The 18,026-nt window shown below is 44.9% G+C and overlaps 1 protein-coding gene and 1 long non-coding RNA gene across 2 annotated transcripts in view; one reads left to right on the forward strand and one right to left on the reverse strand.

Annotated features, from left to right (window-relative positions):
• The first annotated feature begins 1,357 nt into the window (after positions 1 to 1,357).
• LOC142748207 (uncharacterized) lies at positions 1,358 to 16,211 on the forward strand. The gene is made up of 3 exons (XR_012882179.1): positions 1,358 to 1,467; positions 13,871 to 13,957; positions 15,770 to 16,211. It is a non-coding gene; the product is annotated as an uncharacterized LOC142748207 (long non-coding RNA).
• The window catches only part of ZNF703 (zinc finger protein 703), a 3,931-nt gene continuing 1,988 nt past the window's right edge, over positions 16,084 to 18,026 (reverse strand). Inside the window, exon 2 of the mRNA XM_075855325.1 lies at positions 16,084 to 18,026. This exon is cut by the window's right edge and continues 101 nt beyond it. Coding sequence (XP_075711440.1) covers positions 16,745 to 18,026 — 1,282 coding nt within the window. The 3' untranslated portion in view covers positions 16,084 to 16,744.

Genomic DNA, 18,026 nt, shown 5'->3' on the forward strand with positions numbered 1-18,026 from the left:
ACAGTATATTACTAAGAACCCCACATCATTTTATGCCCAATCCCACAGGTGGACCCCTGTAGATGCAGCAGAGTTGGGCAAGTTCTGGGGACTTCACTTGAACACGGGGCTTCTTAAAAAGCTATCCATTAGGACATACTGGAGCAAGGACATCTTATACCACACCCGATGTACCGTATGGCCATGTCCAGGATGCGTTATAAGGCAATACTTCACTTCTTACATTATACTGATAATGAGCAGTGCCCACCCCGAGATGACCCCAGTTTTGACCGTTTGTATAAACTGAGACCCCCTATTAGACTATTTCAGTGCCCGGTTTGCCCAAGCATATACCCCTGAGAAGTGTATTTCTGTTGATGAGTCCCTTGTACATTTTAAAGGGAGGCTTCAAATCCACCAGTACCTACCGAATAAGAGGGCAAGGTATGGCGTGAAGATGTATAAGCTGTGCGAGAGGGCATCAGGGTATACCTACAAATGTAGGATATATGAAGGGAAGGACACCACTATTCAGCCCCCAGAATGCCCCCCTTACTGGGAGTTAATGCAAAAATTGTGTGGGATTTTGTGCACCCACTGCTGGACCAGGGTTACCACCTCTACCTGGATAATTTTTATACCAGCGTCCCACTCTTCAAGTGCCTCACTTCCAGAAGTACTGCGGCATGCGGCACTGCTAGAAGAAATCTGAGAGGCCTCCCTAAGACTCTACTTGGGCAAACACTCAGAAGGGGTGAGAGCAGGGCACATTCTAGCAGCAACATATTGTGTGTCAAGTACAAGGACAAGAGAGATGTCCTTGTATTGACAACAATACATGGCCACACCAGTACCCATGGACTGTATGCATATAGCAAAAACGTAACCCACTGGTAGTCTACTTAAATGAATAATCCTTACATAAATTAACCACCGACACTTAAATTCTTTAAATGTGGGGTTGACCCGGGGGTCGGCCACAGCTTTATTAATTTGAATAAATAATAAAATAACATTCGTTTAACCTTAACATAATATAAAACTCTAAATGGTCAATGAACAACCCGTATGCCTGCCTAATCCAAGGACATGTAGGTAAATACCCTTCTACTACCGCCAGCTGTGACAGAAAACAACAACATACAAATTACACCAAGCAAGACACCACCGTGTCACCAAGAAAGCATTATCATTGTTTTTTTTTGTATAGTAATTCCAAAACTTTTCCTTTGTCACTGTTTGAATTTTTTGTATTATTATTATTATTATTTTTTATATATATCTAATAAGTTATGGAATTCATTTTTTTATTTAATATTTTTAATCCCAAAACGTTTTCATATCTTTTTTTATTTTTTTTTAAAACCAGCAAAGAAACCAGAAAACAAAATGATACACAATTAAACATTACCACTGCAAAAACTCCACCACCAGTGTGCCACATGGGAGGGAGGGAGAATCAGCCAAAAGAGGCCGACCACCGAGGTAAGTGACATTTTGTTTAACCTTAACAAAATATAAAACTCTAAATGACCTTAACAAAGTTCAATGAACAACCTGTATGCCTGCATAATCCAAGTACATGTAGGTAAATACCCTTCTACTACCACCATAATGTGGCCGTGTAATCCCTTACCTACACGGCTCACCGACCCCCAACAAAAACAGTGCCTGCTCAACCTCATCCTGCAACCCCGAAAATGTCCAACCCGATATCCGTCAAATGCACTCCGTCCGGCAACAACAACACGCTGTTGTCACCTTCCAACTCCCGATGACGAACCGATACACCTGCGTATTTAAGAGGCGCCTGCCCCGTTCGATGGCATTCACATCCTGCGCCCCATGCCACACCAACCGAGGAACAATATCCGACCACACTAGCACTAAACGGGGAGGGGGGGGGGGAAGAAGCAAACCTCTCCAAATCTGAATGAATCAGCGAGATCAACTCACCGAACCTAACCAAATACAAATCATTCCCACCTAAATGTACAACCAAAACTAGTGGCACCAGCCGATGCTGGCTGATGTCGACCACTTCGGGCGGAGCCTGCAACCAGCGCATGCCCCAGGAGGCCTCTCCAGTAGACTTCGGTATTTCCACAGCCCAACGGCCGTCCACCAGGGCAGATAGCAGCCCGATGCTCCGCCCAAAACACATATGAGTGCCCGATAATCCACACCGAGGGCCTTGGACCTAAAACAAAAACTGAATTAGTGCAAAAGAAGTTCAGGGCGAACATAACCAGCAAAACAATCCGGCCTCCACTGACCGATGCGCCTTACCGCCGCGTCAGATAACCCCAGCTCACTGGCCATCGTGGCCGCCCCAATACGGAAGGAATGAGTCCCATACTCCCCCGGCGGTTTACCCTCCTGCACTAGAGCCTTACGAAAAATAGATGAAAACTGAAACCTAGTAAGCAGCCTCCCATCCAAATGCAATAAAAACTGAACTCCTAAACTACGCACACCCAGGAAAGCCGACAACGCCGCTACCGGACAAGCCGATCCCGGGACTGGCCGAAGCGAAATCCAACAACCCCGCCCAAACACATCCATTTTAGAGCGACGTATACGCAACTGAACCCCCACAGAAGAAACCACTACGTCCTCGAAAAGAAGACCCCCCCGGGCGAGCCGCCCCCATTGGAACTAGCTCCGAAATACGCAGAGCCCCGAAAAAACACAACGAAAAAGTCACTGAAAATAAAACAGATTCATAAGGTGAAGAACAAATCGATGGCAGCGCCGCTATAAGTTGTTGCAATAAGGAAAAGGACACTGGATGACGCGACTACCTCCTAGAGGCCAATTTCTTCCAACCCTTCAATGCTTGCAAAATAAAAAAGGACTTAGTAACATCCGACCAACCCCGCAACTTAGAAAAGAAGGCAACCCTGGCCAGACGCCGCTGAGCTACTACCCCTGACACACCCCGCTCGCGAAAAACAGTTAAATACTCAAGCATTACAGTCGTACGCAGCACAGGATCCTCCCCAACAAGTCTATCCCCCGCAGAACTTAACCATTCCTTCCACGCATTACCTTAAGTGGCCCAGGTAGAGGGCGCAAGGGACGACCTCAACAACGGAACTAACTCCGATTCCACAAGAACTCCAGGCAGCTGGCCCCCTCCAGTGCCACCTGCGGGCAAAGGGAGCGAAAAACCTGCCAATGAAAACGAGATAAAGCATCAGCAACAACATTATGAACACCTGGAATATGGCGAGCTCGAAAACTTATGTTACATTGCAAGCAACGCAACACCAGATGACGAAGCAAAGCCAAAACCGGACCTGAGGAGGAAGTAAGTTGGTTAACAGCAAAAACAACACTCATATTATCAGACCAAAATACCACGGACCGATTGGAAAGCCACGCCCCCCACAATTCCACAGCGACAACTATGGGAAAAAGTTCCAACAACATCAAATTCGCACACCAACACCTGTCCCGCCAGGAATCAGGCCAAGATTCAGCACACCACAACGAACCAAGCAATGCACCAAATCCCACCGCACCAGTAGCATCCGTAAACAATTCGAGAGCAACGCTGGAAATAGGAGGCGCCCTCCAACACGTATGACCATTATAATTCTCCAAGAAGGTGTGCCAGATGCACAAATCCGCCTTAACAGAACAAGAAATCTGCACATGATGAAAAGGAACCGAAACGACCCACTGTAGCTAAGGACAGCCGCCTGGAAAATACCCAACCCATGGGCATAATACGACACGCAAAAACCTACAAACCCAACAAGGATTGGATCTGCCGAAACTCCAATTTACGCGCAGACAAGGCCACGTCCAACGCAGAATGCAACTTCACAACCTTCCTGCACAGGAGGCGAAAAACCACAGCAACAGAATCTATTTCGATGCCCAAGAAACACAACATCGTCACGGGCCCATCCGTTTTTTCCTCAGAAAGGGGGACCCCAAAACGCTGAGGAAGAAATTGAAAAGACCTCAACAAAAACTGACACTGCTCAGAGGAAGCAGGCCCCACAAACAAAAAAATCATCCAGGTAATGAGTCACTGACCCAGAACCGGTGAGATCCTGCACCGCCCATTCCAGAAATGAGCTAAACACCTCAAAATAATAACAAGAAATCGAAAAGCCCATAGGCAAACACATGTCATAATAGAAAAACCCCTCCAAGGCACAGCCCAACAAATGAAAACAATCTGCATGAACAGGCAACAAACGAAAAGCGGACGAAATATCGGACATGGCCATAAAGGCGCCCGCCCACGCCCGACACAGTCGACCGCCCGATCAAAGGAAACATAGGAGACTGCAAATGCCGTCATTCACTGACCGCCCCCTAGGATGAGACAGATGATGAATGAGACGGAACTTCCCAGGCTCCTTCTGAAGAACCACACCCAGTGGCGACATCCTAAGATTAGGAAAGGACAAAGCAGAAAACTGGCCGGCCAAGCTCGACTTCTTTCGCCACCTTCTCCCTAATGGCATCTGGAAACTCCACAGCCGACTTCAAATTCCGAGACAAAACCGGGGCGGCCTGCGCCGTAAACAGAATAAAGAAACAAAAACAAAAACTAACTCTAAGCAGGGCGGCTTCTGCCATCTTGGGATACCGGTTTAACCACGGGAGCATCGTGGACACGCGCACTGTCGTCCTCCCCTCGACCAACACCTGCAGGGCGGGCGACCGTCGCAACCCGGCAGGGAGCACCTAACCGCGGAATGGGAACCACCACAAGAGGAGCAGTCGTACTGAAACTTACAGGAGGCATAAAATCTACAGTGTCCCTCATTAAAGAGCCAACAGGCACCCACTCTACGGACACCCCCGACACCTCCGCCAGCCCCGCCCCCGATGGAAGGGGAGGAGGCGGGGGCGGCGGACTGAAAGGGCCGCGGCGCCATCATCAAACACAACCAGATGTCAGTGGCTTTGGTATCCCGAACAACCTCCGGCCTCTTAGACAGCCGCCTACAGAACTCCTAATTGTACCGCCACCAAGCCGTGCCCCCATGCTATTTATACGCACTAAAAATAGTATCCAGATAAACAAACAACTGACCCGCACAGGCCGAGCCTTACTAAACACGCCCCCCCCCCCAAAATAGCAAAGGCCTGCACCCAATTGTTAAAGGACCGCACGACCTTAGGCTTACCCAAAACCCCCCTCAAATCGGCGCTCCTTATCAACCATCGACAAATCGACCAACAAAAGGGACCAAATGTCAATGTAATCATTCTTACCGATTTTGTCACGAACCTCATCAGACACATGAGCACCCAAGGGAGAAACACTACAAAAATAGGAATCGCTGAAAGCAGGGACCGAAGGAGTGGACATACAGTGAAGGAAATAAGTATTTGATCCCTTGCTGATTTTGTAAGTTTGCCCACTGTCAAAGTCATGAACAGTCTAGAATTTTTAGGCTAGGTTAATTTTACCAGTGAGAGATAGATTATATTTAAAAAAAAAAACAGAAAATCACATTGTCAAAATTATATATATTTATTTGCATTGTGCACAGAGAAATAAGTATTTGATCCTCTACCAACCATTAAGAGTTTAGCCTCCTCCAGATCAGTTACACGCTCCAAATCAACTTGGTGCCTGCATTAAAGACAGCTGTCTTAAATGGTCACCTGTATAAAAGACTCCTGTCCACAGACTCAATTAATCAGTCTGACTCTAACCTCTACAACATGGGCAAGACCAAAGAGCTTTCTAAGGATGACAAGATCATAGACCTGCACAAGGCTGGAATGGGCTACAAAACCATAAGTAAGACGCTGGGTGAGAAGGAGACAACTGTTGGTGCAATAGTAAGAAAATGGAAGACATACAAAATGACTGTCAATCGACATCGATCTGGGGCTCCATGCAAAATCTCACCTCGTGGGGTATCCTTGATCCTGAGGAAGGTGAGAGCTCAGCCGAAAACTACACGGGGGGAACTTGTTAATGATCTCAAGGCAGCTGGGACCACAGTCACCAAGAAAACCATTGGTAACACATTACGCCGTAATGGATTAAAATCCTGCAGTGCCCGCAAGGTCCCCCTGCTCAAGAAGGCACATGTACAGGCCCGTCTGAAGTTTGAAAATGAACATCTGGATGATTCTGAGAGTGATTGGGAGAAGGTGCTGTGGTCAGATGAGACTAAAATTTAGCTCTTTGGCATTAACTCAACTCGCCGTGTTTGGAGGAAGAGAAATGCTGCCTATGACCCAAAGAACACTGTCAAGCATGGAGGTGGAAACATTATGTTTTGGGGGTGTTTCTCTGCTAAGGGCACAGGACTACTTCACCGCATCAATGGGAGAATGGATGGAGCAATGTACCGTCAAATCCTGAGTGACAACCTCCTTCCCTCCACCAGGACATTAAAAATGGCTCGCGACAATGATCCGAAACATACAGCCAAGGCAACAAAGGAGTGGCTCAAAAAGAAGCACATTAAGGTCATGGAGTGGCCTAGCCAGTCTCCAGACCTTAATCCCATCGAAAACTTATGGAGGGAGCTGAAGATCAGAGTTGCCAAGCGACAGCCTCAAAATCTTATGATTTACAGATTTACAGATTTAATGATTTACAGATGATCTGCAAAGAGGAGTGGGCCAAAATTCCATCTAACATGTGTGCAAACCTCATCATCAACTACAAAAAACTTCTGACTGCTGTGCTTGCCAACAAGGGTTTTGCCAACAAGTATTAAGTCTTGTTTGCCAAAGGGATCAAATACTTATTTCTCTGTGCACAATGCAAATAAATATATATAATTTTGACAATGTGATTTTCTGTTTGTTTTTTTTAAATATAATCTATCTCTCACTGGTAAAATTAACCTAGCCTAAAAATTCTAGACTGTTCATGTCTTTAACAGTGGGCAAACTTACAAAATCAGCAAGGGATCAAATACTTATTTCCTTCACTGTAGAAGTGGACGCCTCAACCGTGGACCTCGCAACCACGGCCTGCGCCGACGGTACCATGGTCAAAGAAACGGCCCCCGCCACCAGAGAATGCACGGCAGACAATAAATCAGCAGCAGACATGGTATCAGCATTCCAAGCCCGAAGGCAGGCATACTCACCGTGTGCAGGAGTAGGCGCCACACCCGGCGCAGACAGAACCACCTTGGCAGGCACAGCCAAGGGAACCACAGAAACCACAGCTGGCGCAGGGGACACCACCCTCTGTGCTCCGACAGAGGAACGGCGACTCTGAGTATCCCGGTCAGACCCAGCACCAAAGCTCCTGCTACTGCTACTCACGGCCCGCCAACTTCCACGGGAGACATCCAATGAAGAGGAGTCAGAAGGAGACCGCCCATACCTCCGAGCATGACGCCGGCTATCCCGCCGGGACCGAATGCGACCCGACCCCCGGCGACGACGAGATCCAGACCGACTAGCCCCATGGCGGCCAGAGGAACGCTGAGCCTGAGGTGAGCCAGCCCGCAAAGAAGAGCCCGGGCCTACAGCCAGAGGCACGGGCAGGATGGGAACCACATCAGCGGGAGGGGCCGCCGCCTGACGGGCCAGATGCCTGAGTCCCCCACCCCCCTAGAAAAAGAGCTCTGACCCGTCCTGCGAGCCCTCACCCTCCATCGGGGAAAGGTCCTGCCAAGCCCCGCTACATCGTCCAGACCCCCAACTCCCCACCCAGCGCCGCTACCCTGCCCTCTGAGGCAAAAACTAGGGGAACGCTTATCGCAGGAGAGGCCGCCGTCGCTGAAATAGAGGCTAAGGCCTGCACAACGGAGCCCCGACCTTCCAATTGGCGGGGCCTAAATCCCACTACACTAATGGAACCCAGGGCCCCTGGCGTCGGGGGAACCATGTCCCCCACTACGGCCCCCGGCACCCCCGATAACAGAAGCAGCGGCGCCGGAGGAGGAACCAGACAGCGGGGGATGGGCAGCAACGCGTGTGGCCCCGGAAGCCATCGCCGGTAGCCGCAGCCTACCTGGAGCAAAAGGAGACAGACGGGCTGACGGACGAGAAGTGCGCGCCGAGCGCCGCTGACCAGCAACGGAAGAGGGAGCTGGAACAGCCGCCTCCCGGAGGAGCGACTGCAGCCAGTCACTACCCTCCGCAACAATCGTGGCCGCAGCGCCTGAAGAAGCTCCAGCCGGTCCATGATGAAAATCAGCCAAAAGAGGCCGACCACCGAGGTAAGTGACCCTATATACTATTCCCCATTAGCCTAAACCCACCCCCTTCCCTATACTCACACCATCCTAACCTAACGATGACACACTAAAAAGGACGGGGGAAAAAAGACTACCCACCAGCATTAACCCCTTACACAGCAAAAGTCCCTGGCTCAGCGGTTATACACCTGTGAGCCTCCATTGCCAGTACGAGGTACCAGTACAGAGACTCCCAAACCAGACTGCATCCTGGACTACAATGGGTACATGGGGGGGGGGGGGGGTGGACTTGTCAGATCAAGTCCTGAAGCCCTACAATACCATGCGGAAATCGAGGGTGTAGTATAAGAAACTGGCCGTGCACATCATACAGATGGCATTGTACAATCCGTACGTGCTACGTCGATGTGCAGGCCAGAGGGGAACTTTCCTGGAATTTCAAGAGGTGGTCATCAAGAACCTAATCTTTAGGGACCAAGAAGGGGGGCACCCATTACTTCTGGAAGCGAGGCCACACGCATCGTACCAGGGCAACACTTTCCAGGAGAAGTTCCCCAAACTGGCAAGAAGGGAAAAAGTCAAAAGAGGTGCAAAGTCTGCTATAAGAGGGGTATAAGCTGGGACACAATATACCAATGTGACAAGTGTCCCGAAAAACCAGGGCTCTGTATGAAAGTGTGTTTTAAAATTTATCATACATCCCTTGATTTTTAATCTACCCCAGTTTTACTTACCCTGATGCACTCCGAACAGCTTATCCCCCTCATCTTTCCCTTCTGAGCCCTGGCGTGTGCCCAGGCAGCAGTTAACAGCCACTTATAGGGTATTGCCATACCCGGGATAACCCACATTACAGTTTATGGGGTGTATGTCTCTGGTGGTGCATGCTGGGCACAATATATCGGACACTGAATTGACATATATGTATAGAAAATTGCAAATCTCACTCTGCACCATCTGCTGCACATTATCTTTTACACAATACCTGTGGGGTCAAAATGCTCACCACACCTCTAGATGAATGCCTTAAGGGGTGTAGTTTTGAAAATGGGGTAACTTCTCGGGGGTTTCAACTGTACTGGTACCTCAGGGGCTTCTGCATACATGACTTAGCACCATAAAATCCCCAGTAGGCCAAATGGTGGTCCTTCCGTTCTGAGCCCTGCCGTGTGCCCAGGCAGCAGATAACAGCCACTTGTAGGGCATTGCCATACCCGGGAGAACCCATATTACAGTTTATGGGGTGTATGTCTCCAGTGGCACTTGCTGGGCACAATATATCGGACACTGAATTGGCATATATGTATAGAAAATTCCAAATCTCAGTCTGCACCATCTGCAGCGCATTACCTTTTAGACAATACCTGTGTCGTCAAAATGCTCACCACACCTCTAGATGAATGCCTTAAGGGGTGTAGTTTTGAAAAGGGGGTCACTTCTCGGGGGTTTCAACTGTACTGGTACCTCAGGGGCTTCTGCATACATGACTTAGCACCAGAAAATCCCCAGTAGGCCAAATGGTGGTCCTTTCCTTCTGAGTCCTCCCATGGGCCCAAACGGATGTTTATCATCACAAATGGGGTATTGTCGCACTCAGGACAAATTGGGCAACAAAATGGGGTATTTTATTCCTTGTGAAAATTTGACATTTTTAGCCAAAACTACATCTTATTTGAAAAAATTACATTTAGTTTTAATTTACAGTCCAATTCAAATAAATTCTGTGAAAAAACTGTGCGGTCTAAATGGTCTCAACACCCATAAATGAATTCCTTGAGGGCTGTAGTTTCCAAAATGTGGTCACTTCCGGTGGGTTACCATTGCTTTGATACCTCTGGGGCTCTGCAAATGGGACATGGCACCCGAAAACCAATCCAGCAAAATCTGGACTCCAAAGAACACATAGCGCTCCTTTCCTTCTGAGCCCTCCCATGGGCCCGAACGGCAGTTTATCACTACAAATGGGTCATTGCCGCACTCAGGACAAATTGGGAAACAAAATGGGGTATTTTATTCCTTGTGAAAATAAGAAATTTTGAGGCAAAACGACATCTTATTGGAAAAAAATTAAAAATGTAATTCACAGGCCAATTAAAATAAATTCTGTGACAAAAATTGTGGGGTCTAAATGGTCACAACACCCATAAATGAATTCCTTGAGGGCTGTAGTTTCCAAAAAGGGGTGTTTTATGGGGCTTTCTAATACATAGGCGCCTCAAAGCCACTTAAGAACTGAACAGGTACCTTAAAAAAAAAGGCTTTTTAAATTTTCTTAAAAATATGAGAAATTGCTGTTTATGTTCTAAGCCTTGTAACGTCCAAGAAAAATAAAAGCATGCTCAAAAAACTATGCAAATCTAAAGTAGACATATGGGAAATGTTAATTAGTAACAATTTTGTGTGGTATAACCATCTGCCTTACAAGCCGATGCATTTAAATTCAGAAAAATTAAATGTTTTCTAAATTTTCTCTAAATTTTGCAATTTTTCACAAATAAACACTGAATATATCGACCAAATTTTACCACTAACATAAAGCCCAATGTCTCTCGAGAAAACAATCTCAGAATCGCTTGGATAGGTTTAAGCATTCCGAAGTTATTACCACATAAAATGAAATATGTCAGATTTAAAAAAATGGGCTCTGAGCCTTAAGGCCAAAACAAGGCTGCGTCCTTAAGGGGTTAAGCATACACCATTGTTGCTCCTATTGAATACACAGTATAAGGGAATTATTTAAAGGGGACACCCACATGCCCTGTCCCCTAATAGGGTATATTGAGTTAAATGGCTTGCTCAATCCTATATAAATAAAATGTAATAATTGTCAGAAGACCAGAAGCAAAAATTATAGTGGCAGAATATGAGTTAATCGGTTAATCCAGTCATCCATGTATAAAGCTTAATCATAGTTTAAAGGGCTTTTCCCATGAGGGACATTTACGAAATATCCACAGGATGTCATAAATGTCAGATAGATGCGGGTACCACCACTGGGACCCGCACCTATCTCTAGAACGGGGCCCCCTAAACTCCGTTCTAGCTTTTTGTGCTCACGCTGCCTCCCGGCCACTTCCTGATTACATGGTCGGGAGTTACGGAAACAGTGTAACTCGCTGAGCTACGCTGTTTCCGTAACTCCCATAGAATTGAATGGCAGTTACAGAAGCAGCGTTGATGCAGGATTTACATCCCCATTGAATTCAACGGGGAAAACCCACAACATATAAAAAGCATTTACGTAAAGACAATTGACATGCTGCGGAATGAATTTCCGCACCACAGGTCAATTTCTGAGCAGTATTTCCGCTCAGTATTTACACAGCATGTGGATGAGATTTGTTCAATCTCATCCACTTTGCTGCTACTGTATTTGCTGCGGATTTTCCCCAATAAATTCTGTTGCAGAAAGTCCGAAGTATTTACGCAGCATGTGAACTGGCTCTAAGGCTTCCTTCGCATCTGTGTTGGGACTCCGTTCATGGGTTTTGTCACCGTTGTGCAAGGGTTCCGTCGTTTTGACGGAATCAATACCATAGTCGACTGCGCTATTCATTCCATCAAAACGACAGAATCCTTGCACAATGGTGACAAAAGGAACCATTTGCACCAGATTCATCACCATTGAAATCAATTGTAATGCAAACGGAAACCTATGATTTCCATTTGTTTCAGTTTCGATTCCGTTCATGGGTTCCCCTGACGGAGAGCTCAGATGGAACCCATGAATGGAGTCCCAACGCAGATGTGAACGAAGCCTTACACTGTTTCTGTAACTCCCGACCATGTAATCAGTAAGTGGCCAGGAGGCAGCGTGAGCACAAAAAGAAAGGACGGGGTTTAGGGGGCCTCTTTCTAGAGATAGGTGCAGGTCCCAGAGGTGGGACCGACTTCTATCTGATATTTGTGACATATCCTGTCATAAATGTCATATCATGTCCCTCATAGGAAAACCCCTTTAATGAAATGTTTTGCAGCGTTCTAATTTACTTTCTTTCAATTCTTCACCATTTTCCAAATCTCTGATATTAAGCCTTATTTATTTAAGACCATACAGCCCCCTTAATATGGGGGAACCTTCATGCCATCCCATATTGTCATACTTCTCTGTGTTAGCCAGAGCAAAGACACTACAAAGAGAAGTTGTCCCTTTGGCCGATCTCCGGCTAGTCCATACAGATGTATAGTGGCTGCTTTCCTGGCGAGAAAATGGCTACTGGACAAAGGTTGCCTATAGTGGACAATCCCTTTAAGTAGCAAGTCCCTTATAATACTATATCGGAATCGGATCAATTCCATTAACTATAGTGAATATTCTGATAATTAATGAGATGGTCAGCTGATACAGAACTATAACTCCCAGCATGCTGTCAGGGCAGGCTGTTAATTGAAGTTTTGCAACTTTTGGAAAACCGCAAGTTTAAGACTCCTGGAGAGGGGCATTTTGGGGAATTAAATGCTACACGGCCTTTCTGTGATTCTGTACTCCCAGCCTTGCCCCCCCTACCGACTACTAACATGTTCATTTCACAGGGCAACCACAAGGAATTGGAAGATTCTTTCTATCCTCGGATCTTAATAGCTGAACTGTCAAAGATAGAAACTATAATAACAATATATTAGGAAATTGCTGGTAATGCAATTCCCTAGTATATACACACAAAAAAAGTTAACCAAATGTAGCTAATAATTTAATACTTATTAATTTTTCTAAAGTTGTGCTGACTACTACGCTCATCATATTATCCTGCTATTTCCAATGTATTAATAAACACACATTAACCCCTATCTCCTGTTAGGAGGGTCTCTCAAGAGAGGTTCATTTTGGATGCAGAGTCAAAGGTCACTGGTTATCTGAGAGAGGAGGGACAAGTGGATTCATCTTAAGTTTCAAGTACTGAAAGCTGGATAGTGGTTGGCATATGTCAGGAATCAATGTGTTATATGGAAATAAGAAGCCCTCACAACATGGCTTCTTCTTCTTCAGTCTTAATTACCATTTCCCTTACACCACTGCTGCGGAGAAACATAAAAATCTCTCTTAAGAATTCCATATTTTTCAATATTCAAACAGACTTGGATTGTTTCAAATTAACCAAGAGTCAGGGATTAGAGGGGGAAAAAAGAAAATAAATTTCCCTAAAAAAAATAGCACCACCCTGGTCTGTGGGCTGAGTCGGGTATGGCAGCTCTGGTTCATTCACTTGAATACTGCAATACCAGACACAACCCATGAACAAGAGTGGTGCGGTTTCCGGGTAAAAAAGCAGACCGCTTTTTCTAAACCTGGACATATCCATAGAGGCTGCTCCGAGAATCCAATACCTGTATGTTCAGGGTGAATCACAGTTGTCAATCCCTGGTCATAACTATGATGAACAATCAGATAAAATGTAAATTGACGTCGGATATTGATTTATAGAAGTGTTTTTGGTTGTATCCATTCATTCCTGTAATGTTGACGTGATCATTATTGCCAGAAGGTCTCATTATGGGCCACACCGGACAGAAAGTTATTACTTTGTCATTTTGTGCAGTCCGTAAAGAGTGTCTATATATTTTTGGGGTGTCTGCATTGTGTGACCCTCTTAGAAACCTTTCCTAATTCCCACATTTCAGAGTCCTGGTCACACAACTCTCAAGTTCTCTTCTGCAATAAACCAAGATGGCCCAAAATAGCCATCTAAAAATGTCACAACTGTCTCTGCCAAAAATTATTTTTTCTCATCCCATAGAAAACCCCAGTTGCTTGCGTTCATTTACGCTGAACAATCTGTTCTTATTCTCCAGGAAAGGGTCATGTTTTATTACTCAAGCACAAGGTTTGTTGAAATTGACATATATTGAAATTATTAGCCAATAACTCTGATGGTGCAGGCCCGAGCTCTACAGTGCATATACAGATGTAGCAGAGCTACGTTTGTCATTGACTTGCATGGTTTGTGCAATATAGGTTTTAAAAGTAAAATCACAGGGAGCTGCGTCTAATAATCAACTCAGCTCTGCTACATCTGTAGGGGATTGTTACATCTTGACAATATGAAAAGTGTGTTTTGTTGATGGCTCATTAAAAGCAACAGAAGGTGTAAAACCCAACTATAAAATAGTGATAAACCAAACCGTCTCATCTACAGCGGTCATTATTTTTGAGCACGGGTCACTGTAAAAATGCTCCATATTATGGGAGAACCAGCGTAGTTGAGCAGAATATTGTATGGGGTCTCATTTAAAAGCAGGACGACATGCAGAGTAATTACGCTACTACTACTATATACTTGACTAGACATTATAGCGGTGGCTCTGCTTATACAGACACGGAAACGGCAACAGGAGAACATTATGAAAAATAATGCAACGATTTACAAGTGTACTTGGCAGCATCTGTGCCATATAACTGGTTGCCTTTAATTATTATATATTTCATCATATCTATAGTAATCTTCCCAATTCACACATTAACGCATTTAAAAAAAAAGTCACTGAGCTGAATTTATAGTGCAAAATACCAATGTAGCAGTGCCGAATTTGTCATTGAACGGTTTCTTTTATGCACTGCAATAGCTCACGTAATGAAGAGTTAAACTATTGCAAATCGTAGATATACTCGAGATCAGGTGAGCCAAAATGACAAACTCAGCTCTGCTACATCTGTTAAATCATTGGTAAAGATACAGACCAGTTATTAAAAAAAAATTACAAAAAATAAAATTGTATATATATATATTTTTTATTAATATTGCATATAGATATTTGTATAGGAGAACACTATGGCTATACTTACATATTGCATACCGCCGACACACATATGTAGATTATATCGCTTAGATCAGAGGATAGTACTTTTTTATATTTAATTTCTCATAAACTAGATGTAATTTACCACGCTGGATAACGCGGCGTCTACTTAATTGGCCGCAACAGATAAAGTCCCCACCCTACAATTATTTTTCTTAGGGACTTTCTAGGGGAAAAACCGGCGGCGTCTTCTGCACAAAAATTCATATATTCGCCTCAGATAAACTGCAGTGACTTGCGATACATGTTATCTATAGGCACACACAGAAAACGGCCCTCTCCGTTTTTTTTTAGTAACGCCAGTCTACAGTTAAGGACGAAAACATCAGCTGCCATAAATGACTTAAGCGGTCAACCTTAAGGGAATGCGTCCCCTTTTAAAAGCAAAGAGGGTTGTAAGAGAATGGTCATGTAAAAAACGGTGAGATCTCAATCACTGGGAATACCTATTGTGATCTCTATAAATGCCATTTACTTGCGTGCCTTTTACCAAAAATCATCTGTCATTGTGCTGAACCCTTAAGGGCACCCATATCCTTCATAAATAAGGAAACGCACCCACGGCTTTTAACTATTGCTAAAACTACAGTTCCAAGTACATTCTCTTATATAGGTCCCAATTAGAAAAATCTTCATTATTTTATACCAATTTCTATAGTTCCTCAATATCTCTATAAATTATTTTAAATGTAATATATTCTCAAACCGTCCGTAGCCCATGATCTGCCATATTTTAGACAATAAACCTCTAATTTAAGCGGATATATTTAAAGTTGTACTAGAACGGAGATTGTCATTTGACAACTGATCGTTGTTATATTATTTACTATTTTACACAGGACTGCAGGTAAACCGACTAGCACGGTGCACTTAAAGAAACAGCTACATGGGAAATTCAGCTCTGCTATATCTGTACAAGCCACTGGAAACCGCTACATGGGAAATTCATCTCTGCGACATCTGTTCTAGCTGCTTACCGTTTCATTATTTAGTGGTGTTTTTAAACAATATGTTTAGGAGAAGTTGTAGTTTACGTGTATTATTAGCAGCGGTTTGTGCAGTGCCACTGAAGGCCAGCAGATGGCGCCAGAACTCCAATTTAAAACGACTACATGTAGTTCAGTTATTAAAAATCATAAACAATCTCTAAATATTTTAATAGCAAAAAAATGTTTATTGTAATCAATACATTCCAGATATTGTACTATTGAACGCTTTGGCATTGAGGTTTCTTTCATGTTATGTTATGCAAGTTACCCATGTGAAAATATTTCAGAAAGCATGAAGGGAAATAAAGAAAATTGAATGTCATGGAAAAGAACACAGCGTGGATAATTAAGTTTTCATTTATTAAACAAAATAAGATTTGCCAATTTTGGATAGCAACCAACGCATTTTTTTTTTTAACTCTCTCCTCCCACCCGCTCCCACCATGCCAAGAACACATTACAAAAAATACACTTCTTTAGAGCTGTACAAAATTAAAAGAAGGAGGATGAGTTTTTTTTGTTTTTTTTTTTAAACCCCCTTTAACAAAATAAAAAGGGAGATAAATGAAAAAGGGCAGATTAAGCGATGAGTATCATGCAAAACAGAAAGAAAAAGATCAAATAAAAGAAGACAAAAGAAAAACAAAAAACAGAAAAAGTAAAAAGGCCAAATGGAAGACAAAATGATAATGCAAAAGAACTGTTTAGGGGCACAGAATGTTTGCATACCATTGGATTGTTGTTGTAAATAATGCACTTAATATTCCCAGCTTGAAGCTAACATACAGTAAATAAATATACAGTCTATAGGTTGGCAAGTTCTATTTACTGGTATCCTAGCGCTGAAGCTGACGTTAACCTCTGTCCATATAGAGCGTATGGGGAGTAGTAAGATCCTGCTGGTAATGACGGCACGGGGAGACCACTGGGTGTTAGGTGGCTCTTTCCGTACGGATGGTACCTATTTAGTCCAAACGTGTGTGGGCTCCTTAAAGACAGAGACCCCGGCAATGTGTTAGGACTTCCAGGCCCTGTGGGAGGAAGGTGAAGGTGGCAGGAAGCAGCAGATCCCAAACCAGATGTGGGGTAACCAGCCAAAAGTTTGTCAGCCCCAGGCAAGGCAGTGTGTGTCCGTAAGTGGGAAAGAAGTTCTTCTGACGTGGAAAATCTTTTGTCACAAGGTCCACTGGCAGACACCCAGTTGCATATATGGGGGACTGGGTCATTTTGGAGCATAAAGCCATATGTGTAGAGAGGATGACCAGACATGGAAGGGGTGACACTGGAAGACAATGTGGTGTGCACTGAATGGAGATGACTGGGGTAAACTAACGGATATCCAGACTTGAGGCCTGATGGATCGTGCACACAGGTAGAGCAGCTGTTAGAGCCGAGGTGGGAGGCATTGTGGTAGCTCAAGCAATACGGGTCCCTGCATAATCCTTGCATGAAAGAAGGAGGAGAGGCACCAGTCAGAGGACTGGAGCTGGGTGGTTTCCCTGGCAAACCTAAAGTCCCAGAGAGCTGATTTCCAACCAGGCCTGTTTTGGTGTGATCCAGCCCAGTGACAAACTGGGATGGGTATCCAGCATAGGCACCCACGATGGATCCATGATATCCGATGCCAGAGGGTGGAAGAGGGTAGACTGAGTGTCCAGGTTTGTAGGGAGAAACTGGTGCCACATGGCCTGATCCGAGGGATGGTGGCTCGGATTTGCTGCTAGGGGGAACATCTCCACTTTGGCAGGACTCTGCACTGGAGTTGCTAGTACTGGCTCTTGTATGAGCGGTGTTGGCTTGGGACACATCTGAACTGATTTTGATGGCTTCCGGATCTTTTTTGTCTTGGCTTTCATTATTTTTAGAGTCACAGTGCTGACCAGGGGAGCTCACCCTTGACGATGGAGATGGCGCATGAGGAGGAAAAGGTTGGCAAGAACCACTGGGCACCCTGAATCCAGCCTTATCCGAATTGCTGCCATTTGAAGAGCTACTTTCCTTCCTTGACTCTCCTCCCTTCGAGTAGGGCTTGAAGCTGGACTTGTCGTCCAGGGGAGACTCACCGTGCTTCAGCGAGGAGGAACGGCTGCTCTCTTTGTCACCGCTG

This window comes from Rhinoderma darwinii, chromosome 3 (genome assembly GCF_050947455.1).
Source record: "Rhinoderma darwinii isolate aRhiDar2 chromosome 3, aRhiDar2.hap1, whole genome shotgun sequence".
NCBI classification, from domain to species: Eukaryota; Metazoa; Chordata; class Amphibia; order Anura; family Rhinodermatidae; genus Rhinoderma; species Rhinoderma darwinii.